General features: G+C 41.3%; 2 protein-coding genes across 5 annotated transcripts in view; one reads left to right on the top strand and one right to left on the bottom strand.

Moving 5' to 3' along the window:
• Positions 1–6,820, top strand: part of LOC106805044 (ESF1 homolog) — an 8,385-nt gene extending 1,565 nt beyond the window's left edge. For 2 of the 3 annotated variants that reach the window (XM_014806514.1, XM_014806513.1), the window contains exons 2-14: positions 107–288; positions 415–1,039; positions 1,435–1,598; positions 1,815–1,944; positions 2,224–2,377; positions 2,655–2,772; positions 2,997–3,120; positions 3,385–3,564; positions 4,236–4,384; positions 4,729–4,816; positions 5,060–5,145; positions 5,347–5,499; positions 6,088–6,820. In XM_014806514.1, the coding sequence (XP_014662000.1) occupies positions 169–288; positions 415–1,039; positions 1,435–1,598; positions 1,815–1,944; positions 2,224–2,377; positions 2,655–2,772; positions 2,997–3,120; positions 3,385–3,564; positions 4,236–4,384; positions 4,729–4,816; positions 5,060–5,145; positions 5,347–5,499; positions 6,088–6,363 (2,367 nt within the window). In that variant the 5' untranslated portion in view covers positions 107–168 and the 3' untranslated portion in view covers positions 6,364–6,820. The remainder of the gene's footprint in view (positions 1–106; positions 289–414; positions 1,040–1,434; positions 1,599–1,814; positions 1,945–2,223; positions 2,378–2,654; positions 2,773–2,996; positions 3,121–3,384; positions 3,565–4,235; positions 4,385–4,728; positions 4,817–5,059; positions 5,146–5,346; positions 5,500–6,087) is intronic. The other variant, XM_014806515.1, reaches the window with a different exon arrangement.
• A 275-nt stretch (positions 6,821–7,095) lies between these two features.
• Positions 7,096–12,047, bottom strand: part of LOC106805045 (ubiquitin-like protein FUBI) — a 9,454-nt gene continuing 4,502 nt past the window's right edge. For both annotated transcript variants that reach the window (XM_014806516.1, XM_014806517.1), the window contains exons 2-5: positions 10,071–10,151; positions 9,703–9,844; positions 8,916–8,971; positions 7,096–7,303 (exon numbers count right to left, since the gene is read on the bottom strand). In XM_014806516.1, coding sequence (XP_014662002.1) covers positions 7,169–7,303; positions 8,916–8,971; positions 9,703–9,844; positions 10,071–10,145 — 408 coding nt within the window. In that variant the 5' untranslated portion in view covers positions 10,146–10,151 and the 3' untranslated portion in view covers positions 7,096–7,168. The remainder of the gene's footprint in view (positions 7,304–8,915; positions 8,972–9,702; positions 9,845–10,070; positions 10,152–12,047) is intronic.

The following is a 12,047-nucleotide window of genomic DNA, read 5'->3' as shown; positions in this document are numbered from 1 at the left end:
GGGGGGGTCCGGACCCCCCCCCCCTGTACACGCCCCTGTGTGTGTGTGTGTGTGTGTGTCCGTGCGTGCGTGCGTAAAGAGAAATATTTCATTACTTTATTTGCAGCACTCATATCACACTATCAGTATCACACTCACATCCAGTCATCGTTCTTGAGAGAATTCACGATGGACGATATAACGAAAGATGCTCGGTTTTCCCACATCGGGCGGGACCCTCGTTTCATGAGGATTCCACAAAAAGAACGAAAAGTAAAGATTGACAAGCGTTTCAAAGCTATGTTTGAGGTATGTACGAATCCCGACTGTCTGTTTGTATAATTCTCAACTGATAGTGCCTCAGCTTTACACAATTCGTGATCATTAGAACTATACGTATAATGTTCTAATAATTTATTACTGTTGTGCTTTTAGAACAAGAAATTTAAGCTCAAATACACCGTGGACAAGCGTGGTACACCATTAACGAACTTTACTACTAATGAGGATCTGAAGCGATATTACGAGCTATCATCATCTGATGAGAGTGACACTGAAACAGCCAAAAAGAAGGTAAAAGCAAAAAAGAAGGCATCACAAAAAGTGAAAGCAGAAGCAAAGTTGGCGAAACCTGAGAAACGGGAGCTGAGAGCTGATGGTGATAAACTCTCTAGTGGCCATGTAAAACCCCTTAACCAGACTGTGCCCGAAAAAGATCAATTAGAGACTTCGTCTAGTCAGGAAGACTCTTCCTCCGATGAGGAAGATGATGACAATGATGATGAAAGTTATAAGCAGACTGTATTGAAGTCAAAGTCACCATCTCTAGTAAAGAAAAAGAAAAAGAATGAACCAGAAGGCATCAGTGATGAGGATGATGATGAAGATGATGCTGATGACAGTGAGGATGATGACGACGATGACGATGATGACAATGATGGTATCAATGATGAAAAGGAACTGTTTGATCCAGCTAGAGGTGTGGGAGTTAGCGATTCTAGTGAATCCAGTGACACAACTGAAGACGACGATGATGATGATAGCGTTGTCAGTAGTGAAGGTAAGTAATATTCCCATAGAGCAATCCCTAATACTTGTATTGTTAATCGAAAAAACTCAAGTTCAAACAATCGGTCAAATGCACATTTAAAGTTGCTCAGACAACCCTTCCTTCCATCCCATTTGGTTTCCATTGCATACATGAAACTATTCGCATCTGTTTATCAGTTATAACTATTTATATATGTTACTGATAACTCTGAATATAAATACTTGCTTATTATATCATGCTCGCTATATAAAGTCCTGCATAAAATCGAATTTTTGGTCAGCAAACTGATACAAAAACTACAACCTCTGTATCTCCTAACAAACGTTATTAAAATGTAATATCAGTAATTACTATGTAGCTTGGATATATCTGCTCATGTTAATATTGACTTGTGTTTACCGCAGATGATGCCGGATGGGGTGAGCTAGGCGCTGATGCACCAGAGGCTATGGAGATCACTGCTAGACTCGCCGTGTGTAATATGGACTGGGATAACATCAAGGCAGCAGACATCTACGTCATGCTGAGCAGCTTTGCTCCTGCTGGAGGCATCCTGCATTCTGTCACAGTACGCGCATACGATTCCTTCTCACGACAACATGGCCGTGATGTATCGTGAACACCACGACATGACATGGAACATCACGACATGCCGTGATGTGATGCGTGACGTAATAAACGCTGGAAAATGGAATGATTTCATGGTGTCCTGCACGATATACAGCGGTGGGATGTTGAATAATCGGTGACAGATGCCCTAACCCCCTGCATATGTCCTTTACAGATTTATCCATCAGATTACGGAATGAAGAGGCTACAGGAAGAGGAACTAAAAGGCCCGGCCGAGCTGGTAACGCATAGCTCAGATTCTGAAAATGAGGAAGCTGAGGCTGGAGACAAGAGCGAGGATTCCGGTACGAAAATATATTAGTTAGACATGAAACAGAGTAGGTTGACTGTCTGTAGAGGGGGAGAGAGAGATAGAGAGAGAGAGAGATAGAGAGAGAGAGAGATAGAGAGAGAGAGAGAGAGAGAGAGAGAGAGAGAGAGAGAGAGAGAGAGAGAGAGAGAGAGAGAGAGAGAGAGACAGAGAGAGAGAGAAAGAAAGAGAGACACACAGAAAGATCAGTACTTTCGTAATGCATATATGCTATTTATTTTAATTTCATACCAATTGCTGCTACACACTGCAGAACGCGTCAGGGAAAAACTGCGCACGTACCAGCTGAATCGACTGAAGTACTATTACGCCGTTGCCGAGTTCGATTCGGCACAGACTGCGAACAAGGTCTATGAGGAGAGTGATGGCATGGAATACGAGAGTAGCTCAACCAGACTTGACCTGAGGTAATTAACCAAAGTTTTTAAGTAATTTTATTATGTTGTCGTCGTGGAGGACGCCTGTTGCAAAGTATAGTGAGGCTGTGAATGGTTGTTAACTGTGGGGTCATTTTAAATTTCACTCGTAAAAAAGAGAAATGTGTAATAAGGTTTTGTGTTTCAGTATGCAGTTGAAATGGATTCAAATTGTACCTCATTGAGTAGATTCGATTGTGCTTGACCTTGTAGATGAACTCATGGATGTTGTATACATATTGTGCATGTACTTTTCATTTTTATTAAGGTTCATCCCGGAGGACATGGTATTTGAGCAAACACCCCTGACAGTGTGCAATGCAGCGCCTGATATTAGTTCCTATAAACCACCATTATTTGTTACCACCGCTCTCAATCAGTCAAAGGTATGATGCGTGTCATGCTGTAAACGAATTTCGTATATTTATTGTGTAATATAGTTATCATCTATAAACCTAACGTATATTTGGCTAAACAAACACAAGATTGTCACGTTTGACAAATGTTTAACTCTCAACCTAGAGTTGCTTACTGTATACAAAGAATATATTAAGTTATAACTAAATTATAACTTAGTAACTTGTATTATTTATCCTGTCATATCATTCAGGTTCATCTATCCTGGGATGAAACAAACAAGGATCGGCTAGCCATAACGAGCAAAGATTACAAAAAGGAAGATGTATTGAATATGGACATGAAAGCTTACCTGGCATCTTCTAGTGAAGATGACGGTAATGAATATTATTATTTACGATATCTTAAAATGGAAGGTCTTGCCGATTCTGTATTTGGTCTCATATTTCATCGTGCTGGTCATATGTCGGTGAGGCATAATCCTATGACACACAGTTAAAATGATATAATTCCCCGATTCAAACAGTGAAGCGTAAAAGTGCAGGCATCACGTTACTGCCACGTATTCCAGTTGTTCGTCTAAAACAGAACCCTTCAGGTGAGCATTAATCAAAGGCGAGAATCTGATGATCGTATTTCAGAAGGTGCGTATGAAGGCATCGAGCAACCTGACGACGAAGATTCAGTCGATCAGAAATCGGATGGAGACGACGATGAAGATGACGAGGATGCGGCAATCAATAAATACAGAGCTCTCTTGAAAGGAATTGATGATGATAAAGATGAAAAGGAAATGGAGATGCAAATTACTTGGGAACCAGGTAGGAGTTATTTCCCTCTCTTTAGCTTTCCTCTCGCTGTGCCGATGGCGATGTGAACGTGTATTGTTACTGTTATTGTTATGTGTTGAATCGAGAATATAGTTCATGCTAAGCTAATTGTCATTTGTGCCAATAAGCAATTGTCTAGACATTTTTTTAAACTAATTCAACATATTACACACGTTTTTTAATCTTGCATGATCTCTTGCATTTGTGCTCAGTCATTACACGTAATTGTAGCATACATAGAATCATTCCTAGGGCGCGTTTGTTTGGTCGGATCCACGGATCTCGATCCGATGGATTCGTTGATCTGACTGTTTGTTTGGTCGGATCACTTGATCTCGATCCACCGAACCCGACCCTGCTAGCGAGGTGGATTCGAACTCCAATATGGCAGCCCACGCCTCAGCCAATCACAGCTTTTTCTTTGTTATGAACCATCCTGTGATAGGTCACAGCGAAACGTGAACCGGTGAAAGTGAGTTTGCGTTTGTTTGGTCGGATCAGGATCACATGATCTTGATCCGACGGATTCGTCCCAAACAAACGCGCCCCTAGAATAACCTCAAAATGTAATTTCCTAGAAGTATAGTATAAGTAATGAACGATGAGTTTGCCTTGTTTTGTACATCACTGACATTGAACTTTTATCTCTCGAAACAATGCAGGGCTGCAAGAATCAACACAGCAGATTTTACAAAAGAAGGAGAAGGAGAAGCTCAATCTGACACCATGGGAGCAATTCTTAGAAAAGAAGAAGTCGAAAAAGATGGAGCGTCTCAAAAACAAGGAATCGAGCAAACAGCAGGTTGGCGGGGTAACGTTCGCGTTCGCAAAAAACATCCCGAAATTCCCAGGGTTAAAATCCAACAGATGTAAACAAAGTGTAATTTCATGAGAAATCTCTACCTTCATCATTCATTAATATGGAATTATTGTGGAATTAATTTATTCAGAACATGCATGTATGTATGTATGCAACATGACAAAATGTGTGTAATGGTATTTGCCATTCGGATTAAGATGTATAAACCATCATATCAGGAGTGTATAAACCATCATATGTATGTCATATTCGTACGGATCGTAATGGTTACATTATTTCCAGGATTACTCCTATCTCACAGTGCTTGGATTATTAACTATAATATACATTTACAGGCAGACAGTGATGAAGCATCAAGTGACGACGACATTCCAGCTGGCATAGACTTAAATAACCCCTACTTCCAAGAGGAGCTTCAGAAAGGTAATGGCAGATGTATAAATCGTAATATTTCCGTGCCTTTTTTCAGCATTAAATGGGTGAATTACATAGTAACATTATTACTAATAATGATCGACTCAATACATTTAAAAAATTATAACGGCATATAGCAAATTTCAAGTGCAGCCTACGATAAGAAACCTTTCTCATAAGAGCAAGGTTTGCTTGTAGTCATCGGCGAAGTTGGGACCCATGTTAACGTAATAATTCACTTTACTTATACAGCCCCAGGCAAACAAGGAAAGGCCAAAAAAGATAAGAAGTTTACGAAAAAGAAAACTGGCGAAACTGTGGAGGACAAACATGAGCAGGTGAGGTTTTCTCGGATGGAACATCAAATTAAATCACACAGTCAGCCCGAAAACATTTACTACCCAACAACCCAGCGCATGTATAAGGAAGAATACGTAGTGTTGGGAGTGCCTATCGTATATTGTGTATCAAGGGAGAATGCATTATTCACACACGGTGCTTATGTGTACAGACGATACTGACATCAACATTGATTGCAGGACGAGTTAGAACTTCTGATGATGGATGACAAGGACGACGGCAAGCATCATTTCAACCTGAAGGCCATCATCAAAGAAGAGAAGGGCAAGAAGAAGAAACAGAAAAAATGGAAGAAGAAGTCAGAAGAAAAGAAAGTAGAAGACGATTTCAAGGTACAAACTTTACCACTTGTAAATCCACTGCACGAACGGGACTAGTTATCCAACCCTAACCTTAGAATATAAGGCAAATTACCAAGTTTAAAATGATGACCAGGGATAGTCTACTTATTTACAATGACGACGGTGTCGGCCATGGGTTTCAGGCATATTCATGTGCGAAAACATATCTTTAGCAGTAAATAAACTAACCTGGTGTTTTAACGTTCCCACTATCGAAAACTATCAATTGTTCTGTGAACCATTACTGATTAGCTATGGTTATCGATGTTTTACTTTGCCATCAATGTATATTAAGTCAAACACTATTGCAATCGATAGTTCGATGCATCGTTACACTCCTAATAGTCAGGTGTGCGAAATTCTGGATTGCAGGTTCATAAACAACACAAACGGCTGTATGTGGTAAATGCTTGCATTCACTCAATTCTCCACCTCAACACGTCCGAACATAAACCTGTGTATCATTCTCCTAGGTGCCCTTTTGCCTCTAGAAACGAAGAGGATTAGGTAGGTAGTTTGAATTGTTTCTCCCGCCGATATTGTTGGTAATACTGCAGCTTCCGACGTGCTCTCTTGCAGCTAAACGTGTCCGACCCACGCTTCGAGGCTGTCTTCAAGTCGCACCACTACAACATCGACCCGTCCGATCCAAGCTTCAAGAAGACCAACGCGATGGAGTCGCTCATTAAAGAGAAGCAGCGCCGACGCGCCGCGGAGAGCGAGCCCGGTGGGACGCCCATCGCCAAGGCGCCGAAGGTTGCCGTGGAAACGACGGCGGCAAAGGACCCGCAACTTTCGGCGCTCGTCAAATCCGTGAAGAGCAAGACGCGGACGTATTACAAGAAGACGGGCTGATCGGCTGTGCGCGTCGGCGTAGTTTTCCACAAGAGGGTGTTGTCAGTGTACTTTTTCGTAAGACAGCTGTAAGAGGAGTTAATTGTATCTCTCCTCGATGCATGTTTTACGAGATGAAAGGCTGGTTGTGTCTCGGTAGACGATGTAAAGGTGCAGCATGGATGACCGTATCACACGTGACGTGGCCGAGAAGTCGCAGCAATGTGGATGAACTACAGACTCACAAACCTGCTCGAGTCACACACATGCCAGCTAGTTCACCGTGCCCGAACGATCCAGTGAATAAAACAACGGAATTTAGGACCCTTTTACGGAGTCAATTCCATTTTGTAAGCTAAAGTGCAGTGACCTGTCATGTTTTCAAGTACAGATTTTAGCGTGAAAACTGCAATATTTGTAATGAGCGTTACAAAAGTAAGAGTGAAATAAAATGTGTATAATATATCATCAGTTGTGACATACAGTGTTAGGCAATTTGCATGTGTCACTTAATTGTATCCTCAAAGGCAATGTGTAACAACTAGCCATAGCTTTAACCTGCAAGTTAGGATATGTCGATATATCTATCACCACTACAGTTCATATTTACAGTTTTCACGGAACTAGTAAATCACAATCATACCATCTACTTTATACCCGACTACACGACATGCATGATGCATCCACCGTCTGTCACTCGCAACCGTCCAGTATTAACAACAAAGAGAAGGAAAAAAATACGAAAAGTACACCGACCTCTATGTGCGAAATCTTTATTTTACTTTACAGATATCGACATAATCACAAGAACGCGCGGCTGGGATTCCTATGAGGCGGGCGTGTTGGAGTTGGGTCCTCTCCTCTTGCCGAACGTCTGCACGACATTGACGAAGCGTCTGTTGTACTGCAGACGTCGCTTGGCTCTCCCCGTCTTCTTCTTCTTCTTCTCGCCGGCCTCAACCTGTGTCGCCAAAATCAAAGTCGCACCGTGAGAGCAAGGAATGGCACTCGATACATGACTTAATCAGTGGGGTTTTTAAGGGGGCCTATGCACCACGTATGACATTCTTGTGTCTACTTCCCCAGATATTCTAACAATGACACATGCTGTCACCCCTATTCCCACCAAGTTACCCGTTTCCACTAACATGTATTGATGCTCCTAAACTCTTTACAAACACACTGTGTCAGTGACTGATCAGCAAAGAGTTGCTTAAGTATTTGGATTCTTGCTAAAGCACAAGCACTGCTGTGCAGGGCTTGAAACTAAACGCTCGCCCGAGGCTAGTAGAAATCAGTAAGGGCTAGCAGAATGTCTGGGCTGACCAGCCCTGTTGGCGAGTGGGAATGCCTACCAGATTACATATTACTAGTACTTTTTCAGCAACTACTAACCCGACCAAACTAGTAATAAGTAGTATAAAACTTGAGCGTGCAAACATAATAAAATTGCAAAACCTAAACATAAAATTCACCATGCTGAACGCTGCCATATTGGATACTGTAGACTTTACTACCAGATTAAACCACATTAATTCCCTCAGTGTATGTACGCAATACGTTTCTGTTCTACTTTCTGTTTATGTTCATGGACCGGTTAGTTTACGGTTCAGCTGATCTCAGGGTTAAACACTACAATCCCTCCCCTTTTCAAACGAAAAGATGATTTCAATTTGATGTTTGCTAAATAAGCAAATTAGAAACTCAAATTTACTTATACTCAGTTGGAATCACCCTGGCTAATATACAATCCAGTCTCTGTGTCTATAATTGACGTGGAATAGTAGTCATGGTTTTGTCAGGTACTGTTATGAAAATAACACGCATATATACCTTTAAACCTACATTCCTGTAACTGGTATTCTAAGCTTTTTATAATACGAAGTTCATCCTAACACTAGGCCTAGCATATAACACGCTTACTTCTATGTGGCTTATATTCAGTCAACTAATATAATTGCAATACAACTCTACAAATCTTAAACTATCACAAACAGGATAACTCAACTTATAACTCTATACTGTACTTGTACTAACTACTAACAACCTCTGTACTTGTAGTAGAGATAGTCACAAACGGTTCAACTTAAACATAAACTTTCACATTTCAGTAAACTGACTAATAGTTCTAATCGTTAATTACTATAAGGAATATAATTATTCTGCTCTTATAACATAGTACTGATGTGTATACCAAATCTATACTGAATCTAGATTTTCACAAAGTCAATGAATTTCGCAGAATGCATCTCAGAGCGTCTAAAATCAAAACCCAGATCCTCCCCCCTCCCCCCGCAAAAATGGCGAAACTGTGCTCACCACGTAGCTTCAGCGCCGCACTAAACTAATAGCTGGTAGATATTTTTAAGGGCTAGTAGATTTTACAGGTCACTAGCCCTGCTGGCTAGTGAACATTTTAGGTTAGTTTCAAGCCCTGATGTGGTTACCTAATCACTCTTTCTATTCATTTCATTATATACGCAGCAAAGACTTATTTTCCTCAGACAAATTTAGGTGTTTTAGGATTCCAACTATAGCTCATAATTCAATTTCAATGATCGCACAAAATGTACCTTTGGTGTCTGGCCCTTCACTTTACCGGCACGCGCCAGGGAGCCGTGTACCTTACCTACAAGGTAAAACCAAAAGGTACTGAAACGATGGATGCACATAGAACAACCATTAGAATCAGACAGTGGCAGCTGCCCGCACCACATTTACAACACTCAAACCAGAGCGGAACATTATATCAAGAGCCCATTAACCCCAGAGCGTACAACGCTGAAATAGGAAAACCATGGTGTCGTTTCAGCAAAATTATCAAAGTTTACCTACCTTATTTTGATACTTCTCTACCGGAATATTATGCAGGAGTCATAGCTAGCCAATATAAGATCAACCGCTTGTCTCTACGATGTTCCTATGCCGAGATATAAAGTCATAGATATATAGATATATATCTCGGCATAGGAACATCGTAGAGACAAGCAGTTGATCTTATATTGGCTAGCTATGACTCCTGCATAATATTCCGATAGAGAAGTATCAAAATAAGGTAGGTAAACTTTATTAATTTTGCTGAAACGACACCATGGTTTTCCTATTTCAGCGTTGTACGCTCTGGGGTTAATGGCCTCTTGATAATATGTAGATAGCCAGCGCTAGGCCATTTCAGTGCTAACTAAATGTTTTGTCATTATTAAAGTTTGGCAATTAATATTTCACACAAAATTTCCCATGAAATCAACCCCAATATATAAAACATTGATAGTTTACGCTTACAGGACTGAAATACAAACAGTTGCAAACATCTATGCAGTATGTATTATGTCCGCCTGTAAATTTAACTCGCATACGCACCACCAACCAGACGGGCAGTCAGTGATACAGTGCAATTCTCTGTTGCACATGCTGAAAGGATAAATCCGTCATCAAGAGGCTGACCAGCCAGAGTCAGGACTTGATCGTCAGCAGGAATGCCTTCTAGCAAAGCCAGTCGCGCCTGAAAATGAGCCACACGTTAGACATGTTATGTATTGCTATAGCAGCATACTGGCTACCTACAGTGCAAAACACTAGCACATAGGTAATGCTGCAAGGAAATCCTCTAAACCAGCACAGCGATCTAGTTTTGTATGTGGCCCTCCTCAAATATAGCGAACACTCGGGCTTAAAAAGCTTTCATTTTTATGCATATATTGGTTAAAGATAAAGTAGCATGTACTCACTTTGATATCCTGCACCGTTTCTGAGGTGGCAACCTCAAATGCATGAGTCTTCTGACCTTGTATAAACAGCTGCATGATTACCTGCAACAGAAAAATTACATAGCAGTGCATATGATTGGTCACATCCAACAACAGGCAAAATACCCCTGCACCTAAATCATCATCACTGTTGTCATATAATCAGCATCAGTACGAGTACCTACGTGTGCGTGTACCCGTGTGTGATGAGTGTAGATATGTGCATGGTATCATTACAAAAGTAAATTGTGTCCTGGAAATTAACATTACGACATTAGACTTGACCCAGTCTGGCGTTTTAACATCACATAAACATGATCATGATTAGCTCTAGTACTATAGCCCGCGTTCATTAACTGCAGCAGGGCTATAGAACATTTTCAGCCAGATTTCGTAACTGCAACCTGTTCCCACCTGTCCCCCCACAAAAAAATGGATCGCAAAACGCAAAATGATCGGGCGTTTTAACACTTATTTATCTACATGGACATCTCACCTATCTTTTTGAACACTTTCCACAACGTTACACCATGTATTTATCCATTTATTCCTAAAAGTGCCAGCACTACTTGCAAATTGCGTTTGAAATGCTGTGTGTACACGCGTGACATCTCCCGAAATGTAGCTGCATCATAGCGGATATGTAGGCAAAACACATGGCAGCTACACTGTGGCAGCTATGATGCAGCTACATTTCGGGTGACGTCACGCGTGTACACACAGCATTTCAAACGCAATTTGCAAGTAGTGCTGGCACTTTTAGAAATAAATGGATAAATACATGGTGTAAAGTTGTGGAGTGTTCAAAAAGATAGGTGAGATGTCAATCTAGATAAATAAGTGTTAAAAAGGCCGATCATTTTGCGTTTTGCGATCCATTTTTCGTGGGGACAGGTGGTAACAGGTTGCAGTTACGAAATCTAGCTGAAAATGTTCTATGGACGTGGATATTCGTCCGAGCATCGGAAACCTGTTCGTATGCGCTATTCGTTCGAGCAGTTGTTGCGCATGCGCTGTTCATGTTGTATTACATAAATGTAATATAATGCTAGTCTAGGGATGCGCCTACTCCCTAACCACGCCTACTCTATAACCCTAACCCCAACCCTAACTCTAACACCAACTATAAACCGACTCGGTTCGCTTATATACGCGAGTGATAGTACCAAACACTATCTATGGTGTATAACCACGTACGCAACGTATGTATGCAGGGGCGTCACAGCCGTAGGGCTGCCGTAGCAAAACGCTACGGGCCCCCAGCCTAAAGGGCAAAAAATCATAAGTCTAAAGAGTAAATAGCATTTTAGAGCATCTAGATTTAAAAATCAGGGTTCGACACTAACGCTAGTCCGTTAGTCCGAGACTAGTAAAAAATCAGAAGGACTAGTAAATGCCCCATAGCCGTTAGTCCTGCAGACTAGTTATATTTTACCCGTCCCTCACCGTCCAAATTTCCCATCCTCCCATCAATTTTACTATAGTCCGCGGCGGCAGCGTCTCTCAACCAAGATCCAAAGAGCTATATATAACTCATTCCCATTAACAAGTGTTCCCTGTTTAGACGCGCTAGTACAAGTAGACGCTAGCAGCTAGCAATGCTAGACCCTACGGCAGTACAAACATTATTAAAACAATGGGGCCATGAACCCAGTCTACCAATCGATCGCTTGATAGTAGCTGTTGAAATAGAACAAACGGTCTGATTGTAGAAATGACGCAACTAATCAGTTATAGGCTTTCATAGGGAGGTATTTACATCGCAACCACATCGCATGCGTGTGTTAATTGAAGCAGTCCATACAAATAGTAGCGAAGCTAATAGTAGGTACATCCTTATCCAATAGTATAGACTCTAGGATAACCTCTACGTACCAGGGATTAACATGTGGTGTTCCCCAGGGCACAAAGCTTGGCCCGCTACTGTTTTTGGTTATGATCAACGATGCTGCTGAAGGA

This window comes from Priapulus caudatus, unplaced genomic scaffold (genome assembly GCF_000485595.1).
Source record: "Priapulus caudatus unplaced genomic scaffold, Priapulus_caudatus-5.0.1 Scaffold97, whole genome shotgun sequence".
NCBI lineage: Eukaryota > Metazoa > Priapulida > Priapulimorpha > Priapulimorphida > Priapulidae > Priapulus > Priapulus caudatus.
This window is presented reverse-complemented; position numbering and strand designations above follow the sequence as displayed.